Genomic DNA, 21,196 nt, shown 5'->3' on the forward strand with positions numbered 1-21,196 from the left:
CGAAACATCTTAACAGCAACACTAGGGATTAGGAAACAATGCTGGGGGAAAAAAATGAATGTTTTGCCAGGCAAACTGTCCATGAGGTGTAAAGGCAGCATTGAGACATTTTCAGATATAGAAGGTATTAAAAGGTCTATTTGGGTCTATTGAGTTTCAATAAGGGAGCCGCGACCATTCAATTGGGAAGGAACAGTCTCTTCAACAAATTGTGCTCGGACCAGTGGACATCTGCATGCAAAAACTGAAGTTGGACTCCTACCTCACACAACACCCCCAAATTAACTCCAGGTGTACAAAAAAGCTAAATATAAGACCTAAAACCATAAAACTTTGGGAAGAAAATGTAAGGGTAAATCCTCATGACTTTGAAGTTGACAAAGAATTCTTAGGCAGGATACTAAAAGCACAAGCCACAAAGACAAACGGATGCGCTAGACTGCAGCAAAATTAAAATGGCTGTGCAGCAAAGGACATTAGCAACAGTAAAAGCAACTTACAGAATGGGAGACAATACTGCCAAATCATATATCTGATAAAGATCTAGTATCCAGAATATATAAAGAACTTCTTCTACACCTCAAGGACAAAAAGACAAGCAATCTATTTTAAAAACGAGCCCAGAATTGAATACACATTTCTCCAAAGAAGATATACTAAGGACTCACAAGTGCATACCATGATGCCCAGCATCATTAGTCAATGATGGGAAATACAAATCAAAACCACGACAAAATACTCTCTCACACCCATTAAGATATCTGTAGTTTAAGAAAATGGAAAGCAGCATGTATTAGTGAGGGCACAGAGAAATGGAAAGTATTGTTCATTTCCGCAGGAATGTAAAAGGGTCCAACTGTCATCAAAAACAGTCTGTCAGTTACTCAATATATGAGATATATACCATATGACTCAGCAATTCCACTCTTAGAAATGTTTCCCAAAGAACTGATAACATGTACTCAAATGCTTGTACACAAATGTTCAGAGCAGCACTATTACAACGGTCAAAATGTGAGAGCCACCCAAGTGTTCATCATTGGATAGGTAAATACACATTGTGGTACACGCATTCGGTGGAATATTATTCAGTCATGAAAAAGCATGAGGTACTGCAACAGGCTACTACATGGTTGAACCTCCTAAAGTTTGAGCCAAGTGGATGCCAGAGGCTGGGTGGGGCGAAATGGGCAGTAACTGCTAAAAAGGTATGGGATTTACTTTGGGGGTGATGAAAGCGTCCCAAAACTAGATAGAGGTAGCAGTTATACAACATTAGGAATGTAATACATGATAATGAATTGTTCACTTTAAGATGGTTAATCTTGTAAATCTACCTTTAATTCCTCAATTTAAAAAAGTTCCATGTATCTTTTCTAAGGATGACAGCGGAAGATTTGCTCCAACAAAAATGAGGAAGTAGGAGATTTAAAGAAAGAGGAAGGTGGAGTTCGCTTGCGGTGCAGCTGGTTAAGCATCCTATGTTGTCACTGCACGGCTCGGGTTGCTGCTGTGGTGCAGGTTCCATCCCTGGCCCGGGAACTTCCACATGCTGCTGTGGGTGTGGCCAAAAAAAAAGAGGAAGATGTGGGATCAAATATCAAAGAAGCAAAGGAAGCTGCTGGGTGACAGTACATGGAGCTCACAGGACAGCCGTTCAGCAGGGCGGAGAGACCCACACCACCCAGCACAGGTTGGAGCAGGGCAGGAGCTTCCAGAAGAGAGGTCTCCAAGACGAGGCAAGCCCTAGACTGCCTAATGGATCTGGATGTATATGAAAAAAGATCTGCAAAGCTGGTGGAGACTTTGGAGTGGAGTTAGTGAAAATAGATAAAATGCTTTCCAAAACGGCAATGATTAATTCTAAAGGAAAATGTATAGTACATGACTCAGTTATAAGTAGCATTTTATAGTCATTGAAGATATGACCAAGTAAATTTATACACGAACTATCACAATATAATTATATATAATTATATTGGGGACATATGGGGAGAGGACATGTTGGTGCACGTGGTGTGATATGTGGTGTGATGCTGACAGGTGCATTAACAAGAGTTACATCCTAGTCTCCAGAGGGGGAGGTCGGTAGATAAAGATTAACATCAGGAAGTATCCGTAGGGAGTTCCTGTCATGGTGCAGTACTAACAAACCCAACTAGGATCCATGGGGATGCAGGTTCGATCCCTGGCCTTGCTCAGTGGTTTAAGGATCTGTTGTTGCCGTGAGCTGCAGTGTAGGTCACAGTCACGGCTCAGATCCAGTGTTGCCATGGCTGTGGCATAACCTGGCAGCTGCAGCTCTGATTCTACCCCTAACCTGGGAACTTCCATATGCCGTGCCCTATGAAAAGCAAAAAAAAAAAAAAAAAAAAAGTCCCTGTATCAAAGTGTTATTTAGAGATTTGAAGGTAAATGACAATAGAATCAATTTAAGATGTTTGAAGTGGTGGCCTCTGGGGATGGAAATGCAGGCACTTCACAGATCTTTCTGACTTCTTAAACTATAGGCAGAGGTTGATTTAAAAAAATAAATTTTATTGGAGTAGAGTTGACTTAGAAAGTTGTGTTATTTTTAGGTGTACAGCAAAGTCAGTCAGTTATACATATACATATATCCATTCCTTTTCAGATTTAAAAAAAAACTAAATTAAATCAAAGGAATTTTAGAATGCCACAATAGACTGGATTAGTACACGCTAAATTCTTAGGGTGCGATAGGGGCTTGGGTTCGGGGCTGGGGAGAACAGAGAGGATTTCATGTGTTCTTTTTTTTTTTAATTAAGAATAATGGCAATATGACGACAGGTTCACAATCATTCATTCCAGGTTGCGGGCCAGGGCGGATTACTTCCGTACTTGTTCAATCTGTCCTTTTCCGTATAGTTAACATTTCTTAAATTAACTCGATATAAAAATCCGTAGAATCCGTTACACAGTTGAGGAAGTGGAGAGCTAGTTTCAGGGCAGCTTACACCCAGGACAGCTGAGCTGCTAGTTTAAAATGAAAAGCCTTTTAGCAAATGACTGTTTGTGGGATTAAGAGGAATACAGCATCCTGATCAAGGGATGCTAAATAATGGACCCACAGGCTCTGTCTCTGGACCACACCTGGAGGACACAGCAGGCTCCTCTCTAAGGTGTCACTTTTTCTCGGGCCTTGGGACCTGGTTAAGGGACATGGGAAGGCCTGCAGCAGGGGGTGGTGCTGGGTCTGGGAATATGGGTGCTGGCCGCAGAAATCACCCGGAACCGTCAGCCGGAAGAGGGACTGAGTGGTGACTGCCCCACACAGGCGATAGTCACTGAACTCATCTGTGGCTCACCTTTATGAGTAGGGGGCAGTGGCTGATTAAGTGTCCACTTTCCAAAATCCAGTTTTGGATATTTTTTTTTCGACTTTTGTAAGCAAGACCAACAACAACAACCAGCAATCTATTCAAAAGAGCAATTGCCAAGGCCTGACATCCAGGGAATTCAGCCTAGTCGCCTCCATTTACTGGCACTTGAATTGACTGCGATGATTGCTGACAAGGACAACTGACAACTGACGCTTACATCTCACTACTTTCAGGTTTCTTTGTTTATGTAACCACAAAGTCATGCAATGTTTTTGTTCTTGTTGCTTATTTCACAGATCTATTTAATCCAGTTTTTTAAGCTAAAAGAGGTCTTATTGATGGGCGGTAAGAGAATAAACAGAACAATGTAGGGTACACCTTTTTTTTTTTTTTGCCTTTTTGTCTTTTTAGGGCCATTCCCGTGGCATGTGGAGGTTCTCAGGCTAGGGATCCAATCGGAGCTGTAGCCGCCAGCCTACACCACAGTCACAGCAACGCAGGACCCGAGCCGCATCTTCGACCTACACCACAGGTCACATCAACGCCTGATCCTTAACCCACTGAGGGAGACCAGGGATCGAACCCGCAACCTCATGGTTGCTAGTCGGATTGCTTTCCACTGCACCACGACGGGAACTCCAGTACACTTTTTCTTATAAAGATGTCTATCTACTTACATACATATCTACATATATGCCATGTGGAGCAAATGACTAAACAATAGAATTCTTAGAAGTTGGAAATTTTCTGATGAAGAACATCAGCTAGTTTCAGAGTATTCATTTTACTGTATTTATTTTAATTTACTGGCGTTTAAACTTCAGAATAGTGGAGGATAAATGTCAAACTGATCTAAGCAAAAAGGTGTCAATAAACACACATTGTTTTGCATCGCTTTCTAGGAACACGACTACGGCCTCGAACAAGGTACATCTGTGGAAGGAAGAAGACAAAGTCACGCTGGGGATGTTAAGGAGGCAGGACCCCCGGCTTCTCCGGGGCGGAAGGTCTCTGCCCAAACACCCAAGCGTCAGAGCTCTTTAGCCATCTCTTCCGGACCCCGCCTGTCTGTCCCTTCACACGCCGTCACCAAAAAGGTGTTGAAACAGGGAAACGCAGGAGGCTGCCCTCCTCCGAAACATCAATCACCCAACTTGGCCACTTTTGGAAATTCAATGTTCCGTGTCCGGCGCCCCAAGGGCTCTGCAGCCCCAGCGGCGGAAAGTGCAAATCCCCCTCGCGGAACATTCCATTCCTCCTCTTCCACCCAGATCGTCCACCGAGCCACCCCGCTGTGTTCCGACGCCGGGCCGGCGGTGGGACCGAGGGGGCTCCCCCCCCACCCCGTCCCCAGGGCCGGGCGGGCCACGGCGAGCCAACCCCAGCGCAGCAGCGAGGCGGAGGGGTTCCCTACCTTGGCTCCGGGCCTGCGCATCCTTCCCTGGGGCGCGTCCTGGCTCCCGCCGCGCGGGCCCCGGCCGCGAGGCCGCTGCCACCGCCGCCGCCCCGTGACGTCGCCGGAATGCAGGCAGCCGCCGCCTGGGCCAGCATCTCCCGCTCTCAGCGGCGAAAATCGTCCGCAGGCCTTGGCCACGTGCCCGCCCCCGCTCCCATCTCTGCCCTGGAATTCTTCTCTCCCTTTCGGCCGGAGTCTGGCGCCCGAGAAGGGAAGGAACCCACCTGCTGGTGGAGTCACCGAGGACAACACCGGCCACAGGTTTGGGGACCCGGGGACTCCCACCCGCCGGGCGCGGGCGCTCAGCCTCCGAGGCAGGAAAGGCTGGGGTGTGCTGCCCCCTGCCGGCCGCTGGCGGCGAACGCTTCTGTTTCCCGGGCTGCGAAGGGTTCCTGCGGCGAGTAGAGAGCTTCAAAGGCTCGGCTGAGAAGAAAGGTTGTTTGCGCTTCTGTGGGTTGGAGTGAGGTCTTAGCTGCGTCAGAGCTCTTGCCTCGAGGCGCTGGGATCGCCCAAGGAGAGGAGTTTCAGTGCGGTGTTTCTGGAAACTCCAAGCTCTTGCATGAAGCCAAGCTTCCACGTGAAGCATGTAACATAATGTGCTTTATTTCCCTGGTCTACCCATCTCTCCAAAGGAGCAAGCCTCTGACGCATCCGGCTCTCAAAGGAGGTTTTAAGGAGAAGAAAGCTTTAGATGTCCCGATTGCTTGCCTGCTAGATGCTGACTGCATCAAGAGCTGACGCATTTATGGATGAACGAACAATGAGAGACCAAAAAGGGAAGAGTTCATGCAATTTCACTTTCACGAGCATCAACATTCCCTCTGCAGGTTTGGGGACCTACCGTGGAAATACAATATCCGTGCACGTCCCCCTGGAGCTTAACTTCCACTTCGTGATGTTCATCCTGAAAACAGAAAGCAAAGACAACACTGCACGACTTAGCGGCAAGCTGGATAGGAGAAAGCGAAATGTGCCAACCCAGGCAGATAGTCCCTGGGTGGCAGCCCAGGGTGAGCCTCCCTCCCATACGGGTCCAGGCAGTGCACTTCAGGCCCCGGGCTCTGGTTTGGCTTCGGCTCTTTCTACCAGCACTTGGCTTGGCTTCATTGCTGGGGCTTCCAGGGTAATCACAGAGTTTTGCAAATACAGTAGGTGCCCCATAAATGCTCATTTTGAATGCTGCCATCGATGACTGTGGCAATGAGAGGAAACTAGGAGGCCGAAAGACCTGGCCCTGGCATTTGAGGCCCTGTCTATCCCTCCCTGATCCAGCCTCACTAGTTGTGACGCTGGACCAGTTACTGAGTTCGGCCTCCTTTCTTTATCAGTAAGTGGGAATGATAACAACAGTACCTCCCACTTAGGGTCAGGATGAGGGGTCCACGAAACACTTTACGTCAAGTGCTTAGGGCAGGGCCTCGTCTGCAGCCATTTCTCCATCCAGTGTTGCTAATAGGACTGTTGTGGCCGCTGCCGTTCCTTCTTCCCAGGGGTAGTTTGCAAGGCAGTGGTTTAAAGTGGTCACTTGATCCTTGGATCCCTTCCACCGGCATACCTTTGGGCAAGTGAGTTGCAATTTCCCGATCTATAAAATGGTAATACTAGAGAAAAATCTGCTGGTGACAGCATGATGTGGGGCTCAGCTGTACTTAACCCGTCGTGGTGGTTGTGCCCAGCACTGAGTCGACAATAAAGAGGGGTTGGAAGTAAAAAATTGCCCCGGGGGAAATACCGTCTTTATCTAATGTCACTTTACTGCTTATTTGCTTATCAGAAGGGTCATTCTTAGTGACGTGCCTGCAGCTGAATCCTGTGATTCCTTCCTAAAGAAGGCGTGACTGTCGGTAGCCCTGAGCGGTTGTTGTGCCGTGTCTGACCTGCAGTAATGTCCAAAGCAGGGCCTCCTGGACTTTCCATGGGAGTACTGCTCACTTTGGCCTGGGCAGGTGGAAAGGCATCTCGAGGCACCCAATGCAGTGACCCTTCAGCTCCCGTAGCTATTCCGGTGGTGGAACTTGGTCATGTAAAGTAGGTCAAATAAAACTGAGCAATGTTTGCAAGGATCTGTCTCTCCTCGGGTGACAGGGAAGGTTTCTGGAAGGGATGGAGCTAGAGAACCCCAGCCGGGGGCTTGCAGTAAGATACCGGTTAGCTATCTCTCTTCCTGCCTATATAGCCTTTCAAATACAGCCATCCAACTTACTGAACTGGAATTTCAACTTAGTGGATTCCTTTTTCTCTCTGGCCACTCTTAGGGGGCTCAGGACACTGGATTGGGATGATTCAGAAAGCATTTTTTATTTCTTAGTTATTTTTTGTCTTTTTTGACTTCACCCATGATATATGGAAACTCCAGAGCCAAGGACTGAATCCAAGCTGTGGCTGTGACCTGTGCCACAGCTGCAGCAACACCAGATCCTTAACCCACTGCACCACACGGGAACTCCCAGAAAAGGATTTTTTAAAATCCAGGTGACTACTTTTGGTTGCCACCTTCCAAAACAAAGAACCAGAGCAACTATTCTTTCATGAATAACCCTAGGAAGGGAAAGCCTCCTTTTTTTCTGCAAATGGCAATCTTTGCTTTTCCAAGGAGCTTGGAGCTCCGCAAGCCTGCGGAACGCTTTGCCTTCTGTGACGTCATTCTCTTTAGGTTAAAACCCCACGATATTAACGAGCAATCGACCCTCTCCTCCCAGCCCCCAGCCATCTGGCTGCAATCTAATTTTCCACTCTTCTTTCTCCTTCCCCAAAGCTGCTTCTTCTGGTCCAACCAGGGGCTGCAAACTCGGATGCCTCCAAGGGCCAGGCAGGTGAAATGAATTCTTCCCTGTTGTTTTTGGTTTTGTTTTACAGCCGCACCTGCAGCCTATGGAAGTTCTCGGGCCGGGGTTAAATCAGAGCTGTAGCTGAGGCCACAGCCATGCCACAGCCACAGCCACGCCGCTGGATCCTTAATCCACTGAGCAAGGCCAGGGATCACACCTGAATCCTCATGGACGCTATGTGGGGTTCTTAGTCTGGAGCCACAACGGGAACTCCAAATCGGGTGAAATGAATTCTTGATAAACGAGCCAAATACAATCTTTAAAAACACAGTCATTAGCAGAAAGAATCACTGTCACTCACCCCTGCCAGCCACACAAAGCCATGTGCACTTCCACTCTCTCCTCTGAGCTCCCCCCACCCAGATTTAGCCAGAGCGGCCCAGGCGCTCGAAACACAGCACGAGAGGCCAGTGTCCCTCCAACCCTCAGAGGTGGGTGGTGTTTCCAGCAGGGATGTAGGCGCTGGAAGTCAAATAATTGGCCTGCCCACTGGGACAGGCTCAAACCAGGTCCCAACTCATCCTCCTGAGAGGCTGGAGGGGGCACCACGCTGCAGGGTCCTGACGGCGTCTCTGGGCGACCACCCCCCCGTGTTCTGCTCTAGTCCTCCCAGAGTCTCTTTAGGCGCTGGCTCAAGCCTGCCTGTCTCTAGTCCCCCAGCCTGCCCCTCCTGCTCCCCAAATGAACACACTTTCTACCCTGGAGTCGGGGGTTGGAGGGCATGGACCCTGAGGGACACTCCCTCCACTTCCCGCCTTGGGGGCAGCAGGCTTTCTGCTGCCTGGTCGGGACTCGTCTTCCTCTGGCACCTGCCTCTCCTGGCCCCCTGCCTCGCCCCCCTCCCCAGCTACTTGCGGGCACTCTGTAGCTATAGCCTCCCCCCAAAGCCACTGGCCCCCTCATTGTTAAGTTCAAGGAACATTTTCAGTCCTTATCTTTGTAAAGGGATATTTTGGTCGAGTAGAAGCAAGCTCAAGGCAGCGCTGATGCACAGAGCCGGGGTGTCCTCGACGCATGCTCAGCTGGGGTTGAGCACTGCTGGGGCCCCGGGGACAGAGGGGCTGCCAGGGAGAAGAAGATTGGGAGGCTGAGAGTCTAGTGCCTGTTGACGCTCAGGGGTAGAAAGGGGTGACTCCCGACTATGAGTGATCAATTTGTGGGACACCACCCAGACTTCCTGAGAGAGAATGTACAGTTTTTGAAAAGTGAAAACAAGTGAGAGAGCGGCACATTCCCCAGATGGAGAGAACGCACAGTTAAGGGGGGAAGGCCGTTCCATGCAGAGGACAACCCAACACTGGACGTCAGGCTGGTGGCCTACTGGTTGGACACAGAATACGGGGCCAATGTGAGAAGCCAAAATGCACACGTCGATAAGCTTTGTGGAAGAAGGGCTGTGTGAGTGTGACCAAGACCACAACACTGTGGACCCCACAACTTGTAGATCTTGAAGCTCTGCTTGAACATAACGGGGGTGGGGTTGTCCTCCCAATGAGCAAAAGCCACCCTTTCTGGGTACAATGACAGATGGAGCGGGGCGGGGGGGCACCCAGAATAAATAAGTCCCGTATCCAGCAAACACAGAGAAGTTGGGGTGTTCGGACACCACCAGCAGCGCTGGGGTGGGAAGGACAAATCTCTGGCGTGACCTTCAGTGGAAGCAGATGTTCGCAGAGTCACTTGGTCAAGCTCCGAGGACTTGGTTTGTGTTCAGGTGGGAGAAGGAAGGGTTTTAGGGGAGCACTGTTGAGAAGCTATGGAAAGAGCCAAATGAGGGAACACAAGTGGTTAGGCCAGTGAAGATGACACCACCAAAGCTTAAGCTGCAGGGCGCCTTCCTTCACGGGCCCCCTGGCACGCGGTGTTTTCCAAGATGGCACCAACGGGACAGCCCGTCGCGTATGTTCTTCTCACAGTGTGAGGTCAACACTCCTGACATTGAAATGCAGGGTCTATGTGTTCTCCCCGTGAGTCTGGAAGAATTCCAAATCTTACAGCTCATACATAAAATAGTTTGATGGAGGTTTCCCTAAAGTTGACAACAATCCTGAAAAAATTCTTTCATTATCAATAAAAAGAAGCAGAAACTTTTAAAATCTACCAATAAGAACACCTCGAGAAAGAATGGATTGTTTTTCTGTTCTCTCAGAGAGCGTGATGTTGCAAAGTCATTGCTAGACGGAGGTTCAATCAAAGACCACACAGCCAGACATGCTGGGGCAAGAGTATTACAGAGATGGGTCAGCAGGTCGGTGAGTAACAGGTGTTCTTTTCTTGGATGGGAGTGGTGGGTAGAGGAGACTTTGTGGGGAGCCTAGGCTGGGTAAGGTGCGACCGCACCTGTTCTCACCTGCCGGAACACACACGTCCCTTGGCTTCTCTCAGCCCCCATGGCCAGTGCTCTCCAGCTTCATCTTCATCACCGCAAAAGACTTCCCTGGAACATTCCCTCACACCCTACGCAAAAATAAACTCAAAATGGCTTAAAGGTTTAAAGACACTACAGTGTAAAACTCCTAGGAGAACATAGGCAAAACTTTCTCGCACCCAATGCTTTCTTAGGTCAGCCTCCCAAGGCAAAGGAGACAAAAGCAAAAATAAACAAATGGAACCTAATGAAACTTAGAAGTTTTTGCACAGCAAAGAAAACCATAAGCAAAATGAAAACACACCCTACAGATTGGAAGAAAATATTTGTAAATGATGCAACCACCAAGGGCTTAATTTCCAAAATATACAAACAGCTCGTACAACTTAATAACAACAACAATGAAAAAACCCTGTCAAGAAATGGGCAAAAGGAGTTCCCGTCGTGGCTCAGTGGTTAATGAATCCAACTAGGAACCATGAGGTTGTGGGTTCGATCCCTGCCCTTGCTCAGTGGGTTAAGGATCTGGCGTTGCTGTGAGCTGTGGTGTAGGTTGCAGACGTGGCTCGGATCCCTCATTGCTGTGGCTCTGGTGTAGGCCGGTGGCTACAGCTCCAATTCGACTCCTAGCCTGGGAACCACTATATGCCATGGGAGCGGCCCTAGAAATGGCAAAAAGACAAAAAAAAAAAAAAAAAAAAAAGAAAGGAAAAGAAAAGAAAAAAAAAAAAAAAGAGAAAAAGAAAGAAATGGGCAGGAGACCTAAATAGGCATTTCCCCAAAGACATACAGATGGCCAATAGGTACATGAAAAGCTACTCAATATCACTAAGTATTAGAGAAATCAAATGAAAAGTACAAGGAGGTATCACCTCACATTAGTCAGAATTGACATCATCAAAAAGTCTACAAAGAATAACTGCTGGCAAAGGGAACCCTCCTACTCTGTTGGTGGGAAAGCAAATTTGTGCATTACTATGGAGAACAGTAGGGAGGTTCTCTAAAAAACTAAAAATAGAGTTGCCAAATCATTCAGCAATCCCATCTCTCAGCCTATAGTAGGACAAAACTCTAATTCAAAAAGACACCCACACCCGATGTTCATTGCAGCACTATTTACAACAGCCAAGACAGGGCAGTCGCTTACGTGCTCATCAACAGATTAATGGATAAAGAAGATATACATACACACAATGGAGTACTACTCAGTCATAAAAAAGGATGAAATAATGTGAAATAATGCCATTTGCAGCAACACGGATGGACCTAGAAATTGTGATACCAAGTGAAGTAAGTCAGACAGAGAAAGACAAACACCATAGGATATTACTTATATGTGGAATCTGAATTATAAATGAACCTATTTACAAAACAGAAACAGACTCACAGCCAAAAAACAAATTTATGGTTACCAAAAGGCAGGGGATAAAATAGGGGTTTGGGATTAGCAGATACAAACTACTGTATATAAAATAGATAAACAATAAAGTCCTACTGCATAACACAGGGAACTATATTCAGTAACTTGTAATAAGCGATAATGGAAAAATAACATAAAAAAGAAAAACTATGTATACATGTATTGTATATATAACTGAATCACTTTGCTGTACACCAGAAACTAACACAATAATTGAAAAAAAAAAAAAAAAAGCCCTCCCTTGTTCCACCCCAGGCTCTCTTCTTCTCTCAGGGATCACTCATCCACTTCCTTTGTTTCCACGTTAATGTACCTGATTCTACACCTCCCGCCCACACCTCTTCCCTCAGCCCTAGACCAGGAATCAGCAAACATTTCCTGCAAAGAGCCAAATAGTAAATATTTTATAGGCTTGTGGCCCGCATACTGCCTCACTCACATCTGCTGACCTTGGCCACTGCCATGCACCTGCCGCCGTGGCCAATAGGAAATGACCAGGCTTGGCTGTGCAGCAACATAACTTTATTTCCAAAAACAGGAGGCTGTCTCATGGGCTACACCTGCCCTGGACCCAGACATCCAATTGTCTTTCACAAGTTCCCAAACATAACAGGTCTGGAAGCAAACTCCTCTTATTCCGTCCTCTGCGTTCAGTGAAGATACCACTGTCTACCAGACGCCCAAGACAGAATGTGGGCGCCAGTCTTGATTTCATTCCCCAGATTGAATCAGCCACTAAATCCCATCAATGCGACTTTCTAACCGTGTCCCCGATTCAGTCCCTGTTCTCTTTCTCTGCTGCCGGCTTTCAGAGCCTCTTCTTTCACCTCCTTTCTCTGGGCTTCTTCTGATCCCCTGGCCACACTTGAGGCAGAAAGATGAGGCTGATTTCCATTTAAAAACCTTCCAAGGGTCCATACCATTCTTTGTTTTCCCTCCCTAGTTGTTGCCTTAGTTTTTTTTTTTTATTATTATAGTCGATTTATAATGTTCCTTCAATTTTTGCTGTACAGGAAAGTGACCCAGCCACACACACACACCACTCTCTTTCTCTCTCTCTCTCTTTTCGTACTGTCTTCTGTCACTTCCGTCGCCTTCAAGAGACTGGACGTAGTTCCCGGTGCGGTGCAGCAGGACCTCACTGCTTATCCGTGCAACATGTAGCAGTTTGTAGCTACCAACCCGCTGTTCTTGATGGAGTATCAGAGCCTGGCCGGATCGGACCGCAGGACCGTCTCTTCCCCGCCACTTCAGCCTGAATGACTTTGAATCGCCTGGTTGGAACTCTTGCCTCCGCGACCCTGCCTGTGCATTCTTTCAGCTCAGAACCCGCTTCTCCCGTTTCTCACCCCTCCTGCTTGTCTTCTAGGTCTCAAGTCAGTGTCCCTTCCTCAGGAGGCGTCCTCACTCCTCCAGCTGAGGGCGTGTCCCCCTGCGGGAGTGACATCTGGCGGCTGCACCTTAGCACCGCCTAGCGGACGCGCAGCGCCCCCGCCGGGTTTGCTGCAAGGCTCGCAGGCGGCGGGAGAATTTCCACGTGTCTGCCTAGCACGCAGCGCAGCGCTGAGACCCTGCAGACGCGGAAAGGGCATCTGCTGAAGGGTGATGCCCAGATCAAGGCTCACTTTCCTTGAAACCCTGCCCCCTTCTCCACCCCCCTCCCCGCCCCCAACTCCACGCTTCCCTAAGGGACCTTCGCCAACGCCTCCGCTGGACCATTGGGTTGGAGGGATGCGCAGGAGATGAGGGACGGGTCGTTTCTCGGGGTCCAGTTGTGCTGCGAGGCCTCTCTCTGGCTGTGTTTTACCTGAGTGCGGAGATGGTGGGTCTTCCCTGAGCCCCGGGGGGGCGGGGGCAGGTTGGACTCCTCCAGCCTAGGGATTTCAGGTTCACGTGTAGGAGCGCCACTGAGCCTGTTGGGGCGCGCGGCGCGGGGGGCGCATCAGCCAGGCCAAATACTTGTCTGGGCGGGGAGGACGCAGGGAGGCGCTGGGGTGGGGGCGGAAGAGGGGAGAGGACCTCTCCCCATCCCCTTCACACTTCCTGGGAGCTCACAGAAATTAGCCAAAGGTTGGGTTAGGCTCCCCAATTTAGAAATATAGGCACAATCCAAATATATACACACATATATGTAAATATTTGGACATATGTACACATTTGAATGTGTATATATTTGGATATATATATATATATATATACACATGTATATTCTTTTTAAAAATACTCTTTTCCACTATGGTTCATCATAGGACACTGAATACAATTCTCTGTGCTATACAGTAGGATCCCATTGTTTGTCCCTCCAAGTATAATAGCTCATATCTGCCAACCCCAACCTGTCACTCCCCCACCCCCGCCCCGCCCTTTCTCCTTGGCAGCCACAGGTCTGTTCTCTGCGACTGTATGCCTGTTTCTATTTCATAGATATGTTCATTTGTGTCATATTTTAGATTCCACATATAAGTGATATCATATGGTATTTGCCTTTCTCTTTCTGACTTACTCCCCTTAGGCTGATAATCTCTAATTGTAATTGCTTTTTATTTTGAAATAATTATAAACACATAAGAAGTTACAAAAATAGTGTTGAGGGGTTCCTGTCCTGGCGCAGTGGAAACGAATCTGACTAGGAACCATGAGGTTGAGGGTTCTATCCCTGGCCTCGCTCACTGGGTTAAGGATCCGGTATTGCTATGAGCTGTGGTGCAGATGTGGCTCAAATCTGGCGTGGCTCTGGCCGGCAGCTACAGAAGACAAGAAAAAAAAAAAAAAAGTGTTGAGAGGGCCTGTGTAACCATCACCCAGCCACTCAGTGTCACCCAAAGGTAACATGTTTTTTTTCTTTCTTTTTTTTTCGTTTGTGCTGCACCACAATGGGAACTCGCCAAAGGTAACATCTTACATAACCATAGCTCATTATCAATACCAGGAATTGCTGTTGGTACAATGTAACGAACTAATCTGCAGAATTTGCTCAGATTTCACCAGTTTTTAGATGCATTCATTTTTTTTTTCTTAAAAAATTTAATGTTGGCTACATTTTTTGTCTGGTCCAAATACTGTGGAAAAATAAAAAAGACCTCTGTTGTAATTGGCTTAGAGAAAAATGAGTTTTCGAGACAGAAACAATGACTTGTTTTCTCTCTAAGCTGCCAGAACATCTCGGAATTTATTCAACCTGCAATACTATATGCAGAGATGGCCTCTCTCTATCTCTTTCCTTAGTTTCTGCCATTCTGTCCGATAGAAAATGACTTGTATTGAATGAATTGTCTTCACAGCCATGGGCAAAACCGCTGTCCAGCATCCCTCTGAGAGTGCCGTGTGGGGTTCCTACCACGATCTAGAATAGTCCATTGCTTTATGCCTACCCTGTGCCCATGATGCTGCACCACATGGGGCTGCGCCGTAATGGAAGTCTCTACGCATTGACATTGTCTACACCTAAGCAACGCCTTTCTCTTTGCTCTTCTCTTTACACAGTAGAACAGGGGGCACAAGAGCCAAACTGTTTCCTGCTTACCTGTGTTCTCCTGATGCTGATGTCTGGTGAGGATGGGGAAGAATGCATAAGTCAACACCATCGAGGGCAACCTCATTCACAAAATACTTGTAGAACTAAATGTATTCTAGAAGCTTCCTGGAGGAAAGGGGACAAAGGGTATATTAAAAAGTCATATTAAAAAAAAAAAAAAAGGACCAGACAGGGAAAGACAAATATCATATGATATCATTTATATGTGGAATCTAATAAAAATGATATAAAAGAACATATTTTTAAAACAGCAACAACTCACAGATTTCAAAATCAAACTTACGGCTATCGAAGGGAAGACGGTGGGGGAGGGATAAACTGGGGGGATGGGACTGGCTTATACACACACACTGCTATGTACTGTCTATTCCCAGATAACTGGCAAAGATCTACTGTATAGCATGGGGAAATTTAGCCAATATTCTGTAATAACTTATATGGGAAAAACTAATGCATATATATATATGGATATCTAGGTATGTGTATCTGATTCACTTCGCTGTACACCTGAAACTAATACTCCGTTGAATGTCAAGCATACTCCAATAAAGTGTTTTAAAAAATGGGAAAAGGACATTTATGTAGATGTAGAATTTCTGATAACATGGTTCTTGAGGCTCCTTATCCATAAGGCTGATTAAAGGATTTTTGTTTGTTTGTTTCCTTTTTTGGTTGCACTTGAGTCATATGGAAGTTCCCAGGCCAGGGATCAAACCTGTGCCTCAGCAGAGACCAGAGCTGCTGCAGAGACAATGCCAGATCCTTAACCCCCTGCCTCACAGCAGGAACTCCTTCAAGAATTTTAAATGGAAATAAATGCATAGTGGTTCTTCATGGATAAGGAACCTCAAGAACCGTGTTATACAGCACAGCGAAGTATACGCAATGTCTTGTATTAACCTATAATGAAAAGCATCTAATACATATATGTGTATATATATGTGATTCGGTTATGTATATATCACCTCACTGTACATCGAATCATTTTACTGAATATCTGAAACTCACACAGCAATGTAAATCAATCATATTTCAATAAAAATTTAAAAAAATAGAAATTAAACAAACAAAACCAAAAAACTCACCAACAAAATTTCCCTAAAAGACATTTCAGATATTTCAAGAAAAAGTATCTTGGGACCAGCAGATGCAAACTATTATATATAGAATGGATAAATACAAAGTCTACTGTAGAGCCCAGGGAACTATATTCACTATCCTGTGACGAACCATAGTGGGAAAGAATACGAAAAAGAATGTTTATCTATGTATAACTGAGTCACTCTGCTGTACAACAGAAATTAACACAACATTGTCAATCACCTATACTTCAAAAAAATAATTACAAAAAAGGAAAAAATATATTCCAGGCTGATTTCTCAATTTTCTTCCCTCTGGGGTCCTCTTGAATCACCTGGGCCACTAGGTGAGGGGAGGAGAGAAAGCCGGGGCGACGTGAAAGGACGGGAAACGCACCGGGTCGCTGGGCCCCTCATGGTGGCACCGCCTCCTCCTCCCCCGCACGCTCTGTTCCTGTGAATTCTGCACACACAGTGCTTCAACTCCTGGCAATTCTGGAGGAGATCCCGCCCAGGACGATGGGTTCCCACCCGTACATTTTGCTGGTTGGTTTACAGACAGGAATTCATAGCCAGGAGAGAGGTGGGTTTTGAGTTCTTATTTCACAACTAGAGGCCATTCCCGAATATTATTGAACTCTGATGTAGGAGTTTTAAAGCCTGAACTACCCGTCGTTCTAGCCCGAAGCCAGGGGAAAGTACAGAATCAACAAAATTGAGAGGCCCTTTAAACTTAATTTGACCAATCTTGCTTTCTTTCATGACGATGAGGCTATAACGTGCTGTGACCCATTTGGGGAAAAGATGGACATTTTATTAACATAATTTGAATCGTGGAAAACGTATGAGTCTACTGGACTTAAAGACGTTTTGATAATAAATTATTTTAGCTTACATAATGATTCTACACTGTTAGGTAGGACATTAACCACTGTGCTCTAACTTAAGGGTGTTAAGCTAGGAGTTCTGGTCGTGGCACAGTGGTTAACGAATCCGACTAGGAACCATGAGGTTGCGGGTTGGAAACCTGGCCTTGCTCAGTGGGTTAAGGATCCGACGTTGCTGTGAGCTGTGGTGTAGGTCACTGACATGGCTTGGACTCTGCGTTGCTGTGGCTGTGGTGTAGGCCGGCGGCTACAGATCCGATTAGACCCCTAACCTGGGAACCTCCATATGCCGCGGGAGTGGCCCTAGAAATGGCAAAAAAAAAAAAGATTGTCAAGCTCAGTAGAGGCCTAAATAGACTGTGTGCATTAGCTTCACCCCAGGTGAAGCAATATTGGGAAAGTTAAACTTTCGCAGCCCGAGTCGCCTCATCGCCGGTGGGGTTGATAATTTTGCTTGTTTCGAGGGTTGAATGAAACTCTGCAGAGGGTCTGGCATAGGAGATTCTTAGCCAATGTTAGCTATCATTGTAATTTTTTTTTTTTAACCCAAAAAGAAGAATGAAAGAAGGAAGGAAACCAACATAAGGGCCTCGAGGGGGGGCTGGAAAGCAGGCAGAGTGGGGCAGCCGAGGGGCGGGCCTGCCTCCACCAGTTCCCAGCATCTGTTGCAGACTCCGCTCTCAAACATTTTGTAAGATCCTAGAGTCAAGGTAATGTTTGAACCCTGCAAGGCACCATGGCAATGGGCCTTGGAGGCAATAATTAACTATGAATGATTATCTTGTTTGCGGGTGCATTTCCTCTCCTGGAAAGTCAATAATATCTTGGGATTGAGACACCACTTTCCGGACACTGCTGGCCAGTCCCAAAATGGACCATAAAGAGGTAGTTCTTCTCCTTCTTTTATTTCTGAAATCAGGTAAGACAAAGTTTTTTTCACTTTAATCAATATTTTTTTTTTCCTAGCAATGTATTAAAAATAGATCCATGGTGGTTTTATGGGCAACTGGTTGAATTTTGCTTTTGACGCATGAGCGTCCCAGTTCAAAATCTAAGATTGAGAAATTCCTCAAGAAAGAAGTTTTGTTTCCCTTCTGGGAATACTGGAGACAAAGGGGCAGAGGGAATAATGAACGCCACTTGCAACCTAAAAGGTGGAGCCCGAGTGGCAATTATTTTAGTTGGAAAAAAATAGCCCAGGTGGCGAACAATCCCCAACGTTGTTAGTCTCTTTGCCTGCCTGGTTTTCAATTTGGTTAATTTAGACCGTTTTGTTAAGCGTCGTATTTGCCTGATTTTCAAACGTGAACAGTGAAATATCTCTGGCCGCTCCTTCTTTGCCAGCCTGTGGTTGTGTTCACCTGTGCGTGTTATGGCTTAAGAAAGGCCTTGGTACATATATGCGTCCTCCCTGTGCCTGGAAAAATCACAGGCATCAATTGACTGGATCATGTGTGTATAATTCAACAATCTTTCCTAAGGCAGGCCAGGTGCGTTGTTATCCATCTGTGCATCATGTGTGACCTTGAGTGTCCTTGATCAGCACCGGCTTCTTTAGCTGGTGCAGTGGGGATGCTGGTAGATTTACCCCCCTTCTATGGATGAAGAAATCCATCCTTAGCAAAAATCATGGTCACTGCCTATTGACCAAACTCCCAAATCCAGGAAGTGAAGAAACCAGGACCCGAGCCAGGCTTTGCGGAAAGGAACCTGCTGCTTCCTCTCACTTTCTCACTTTAAATCTCCTTTAACATAGTCTAAGCATGGAGGTCCCCTTGGGGCGCAACGGGACTGGCAGTGTCTTGGGAGCGCTGGGACACAGGTTCGATCCCCTGCGCGCACATTGGGTTAAGGATTTGGCGTTGCCACAGCTGTGGCTTAGGCCACGACTGCGGCTTGGATCTGATCCCTGACCCTAGAACGCCATATGCCACAGGGTGGCCAAAAAAGAAAAAAAAAATATCTCTAAGCTTGTGTTCGTAGTTCTTTTTTGCTTTGGGGCAGCGGGGGGGGGGGGGGATTGACAGCTTTATTGAGATATAATTCACATACTATATTGTTCATCCGTTTAAAGCCTACAATCCAGTGGTTCTCGGTATTCAGAGGCGGGCAACCATCACCATGACTTTTAGAACCTTTTTATTAACCCCCCAATAAAATCCACACCCGTTAGCTGTCGCCTCCTACTGGTCTCCTCCCTCCCCCATTTCCACCCCCACCCAGCCCCTGGCAATCACTAATCGACTTTCTGTCTCTGATTTGCCCATTTTGGACATTTCGTATAAATGGAATTGTACATTATGCTAGTAGTTCTTCATACAAACAACATATAGATACCTGAATCTTGGTTTATAAAGAGCCCGATCAAATTTTATAAGCTGTACTTTAAAGGAGCCAAATACAGTTGAATTTAGTGGAGACATTCGCAGAAATATCAAAGAAAACACACAGCAGGAGATCCTCCACAGAGGTTTTTGTGGAAATGTTGTGAGCGGGTGCAGGGGTACATACTCTATTTTAGCTTCTGGAAACAGGACCTGGAATTCTAGAATCAGTGGGTCACACCCCAGCGTTAGAACAGACTTCCGTGGCGCAGGACTGACCTATATCTTCAGCGACCTAAGGGGAAAGCCTTTCGTCTGCTCTGTTTGCAGGAAGGCATTTATTCTCTTTCCCTGCCAGCATTTCATCTTTCCAGTGCACCGAAATGACCAGGGAGCTGGGGGGGCGGGAATCTCCTTTTGCAGTGGTTCTTAGTGAGAGGTGGATAGACAGTTTGCCTTTCACAAACCATGAAGTCTTTTCTTGCAAACACACAAGCGTGAGGGCACAGCTACACACCACTATGAGCTAAAAAACAATACAACCACATTACTCATAAGATATATTTGCTTTCGTGGCACTCTATAGCTACACTCAGCCTAGAATATAAAACATAAGAATGCGTTTCTTACTAAAAAGATTGGTTTAATATTTTGTTTAATATTTCTTGTCAATAAACAAAATGTATTGCACCCCGTGGCGTTGCGTATGATCCCTGAAGTTAAAGGCAGGATTGGGGGAAAACTTTGCAAACTGGAAAAAAAAAAGTACTCTCTTTTGGGCTATTTCTTCGGGATATTGCCTCCCAAGGTGGGTCTCAGCAGGTACACGCTATGACATATAATAACATAACATAATTAAAGGTGATAAAATGGAAACTTGCTTGTTTTGATGTCATTTATGCCCTGGCCTGGTCTCCTTTCTAAGACATCTTCAAAAGATTTAATTTAAGTCTTCATAAGGGATACTTTTTAGAGTCACTGTGTTTGTTTTTCAAATCATAGAAATTTACCATAGAATTTACCAAATGACCATTCTTCCTGGAAATGAGAGCTCAAATTGTAGGATGAAGACATGGGCACAGGTCTAAAATATTTATTTCTCTATAATCTTTTGATACATGTATCAAGAGCTTTGGTGTATTCAGCTACATCCATGGACTTCCTATTCAAGGGTGGAACTACCCACCCTTCCAGTTTGGAGAATCTCAGGTTGAGGAAGGCTGAGGAGCGGAGGTGGGGGGAGGGTGGGCCCCGGGAGACGGCTTTGTCGCAATCAAGACCAAGTCGCCCCTGTGCAGCGTGTGGCTTTTCAAGTGATCAGGGCTGGCCTTTCTGAGAAGAGGATCTGGCCCTTAAAGAGCCTTCCCACTGGATAATTTTCATCAGTATCCAAACATGCTCTAGAAGGTCCCATCTTAACACATTTCCCAAAGGACCTAGAGATGATGGTACTAAGTTAGGTCAGACAGAAAGACAAGTATCATGACATTACTTGTATGTTGAATCTAAAACAGTGATACAAAGGGCCTTTTTTTTAACAAAACAGAAATAGACTCACAGACCTAGAAAACCAATTTTTGGTTACCAAAGGGGAAGCAGGGGGAGATAAGTTAGGAGGTCTGGATTAATAGATACAGACTACTATACATAAAATAGATAGGAGTTCCCATTGTGGCTCAGCGATAATAAACCCAACTAGTACCGTGAGGACGTGGGTTCGATCCAGGCCTCACTCAATGGGTTAAGGATCTGGTGTTGCCGTGAGCTGTGGTGTAGGCCGGCAGCTGCAGCTCTGATTCCACCCCTAGCCTGGGAACTTCCACATGCGGCAGGTGTGGCCCTAAAAAGCAAATAATAAATAAATAAATAAAAATAAAATAGAAAACAGCAAGGACCTACCATAGAGCACAGGGAACTCTACTCAATACCTTGTAATAACCTGTAATGGAAGGAATCTA

The 21,196-nt window shown here is 46.3% G+C and overlaps 2 protein-coding genes and 1 long non-coding RNA gene across 3 annotated transcripts in view; 1 reads left to right on the forward strand and 2 right to left on the reverse strand.

Moving 5' to 3' along the window:
- Positions 1-5,109, reverse strand: part of MAP3K4 (mitogen-activated protein kinase kinase kinase 4) — a 158,530-nt gene extending 153,421 nt beyond the window's left edge. The window contains exon 1 of the mRNA XM_021086227.1: positions 4,756-5,109. Coding sequence (XP_020941886.1) covers positions 4,756-4,892 — 137 coding nt within the window. The 5' untranslated portion in view covers positions 4,893-5,109. The remainder of the gene's footprint in view (positions 1-4,755) is intronic.
- Positions 14,119-16,620, reverse strand: LOC106508795. The gene is made up of 3 exons (XR_001305845.2): positions 16,425-16,620; positions 14,937-15,053; positions 14,119-14,157 (listed from the first exon to the last, which is right to left on the reverse strand). It is a non-coding gene; the product is annotated as an uncharacterized LOC106508795 (long non-coding RNA).
- PLG (plasminogen) overlaps positions 17,724-21,196 on the forward strand; it is a 47,123-nt gene continuing 43,650 nt past the window's right edge. The window contains 1 exon segment of the mRNA NM_001044590.2: positions 17,724-17,833. Within this exon segment, the coding sequence (NP_001038055.1) occupies positions 17,785-17,833 (49 nt within the window). The 5' untranslated portion in view covers positions 17,724-17,784.

Source organism: Sus scrofa, chromosome 1 (assembly GCF_000003025.6).
Source record: "Sus scrofa isolate TJ Tabasco breed Duroc chromosome 1, Sscrofa11.1, whole genome shotgun sequence".
Lineage (NCBI taxonomy): Eukaryota > Metazoa > Chordata > Mammalia > Artiodactyla > Suidae > Sus > Sus scrofa.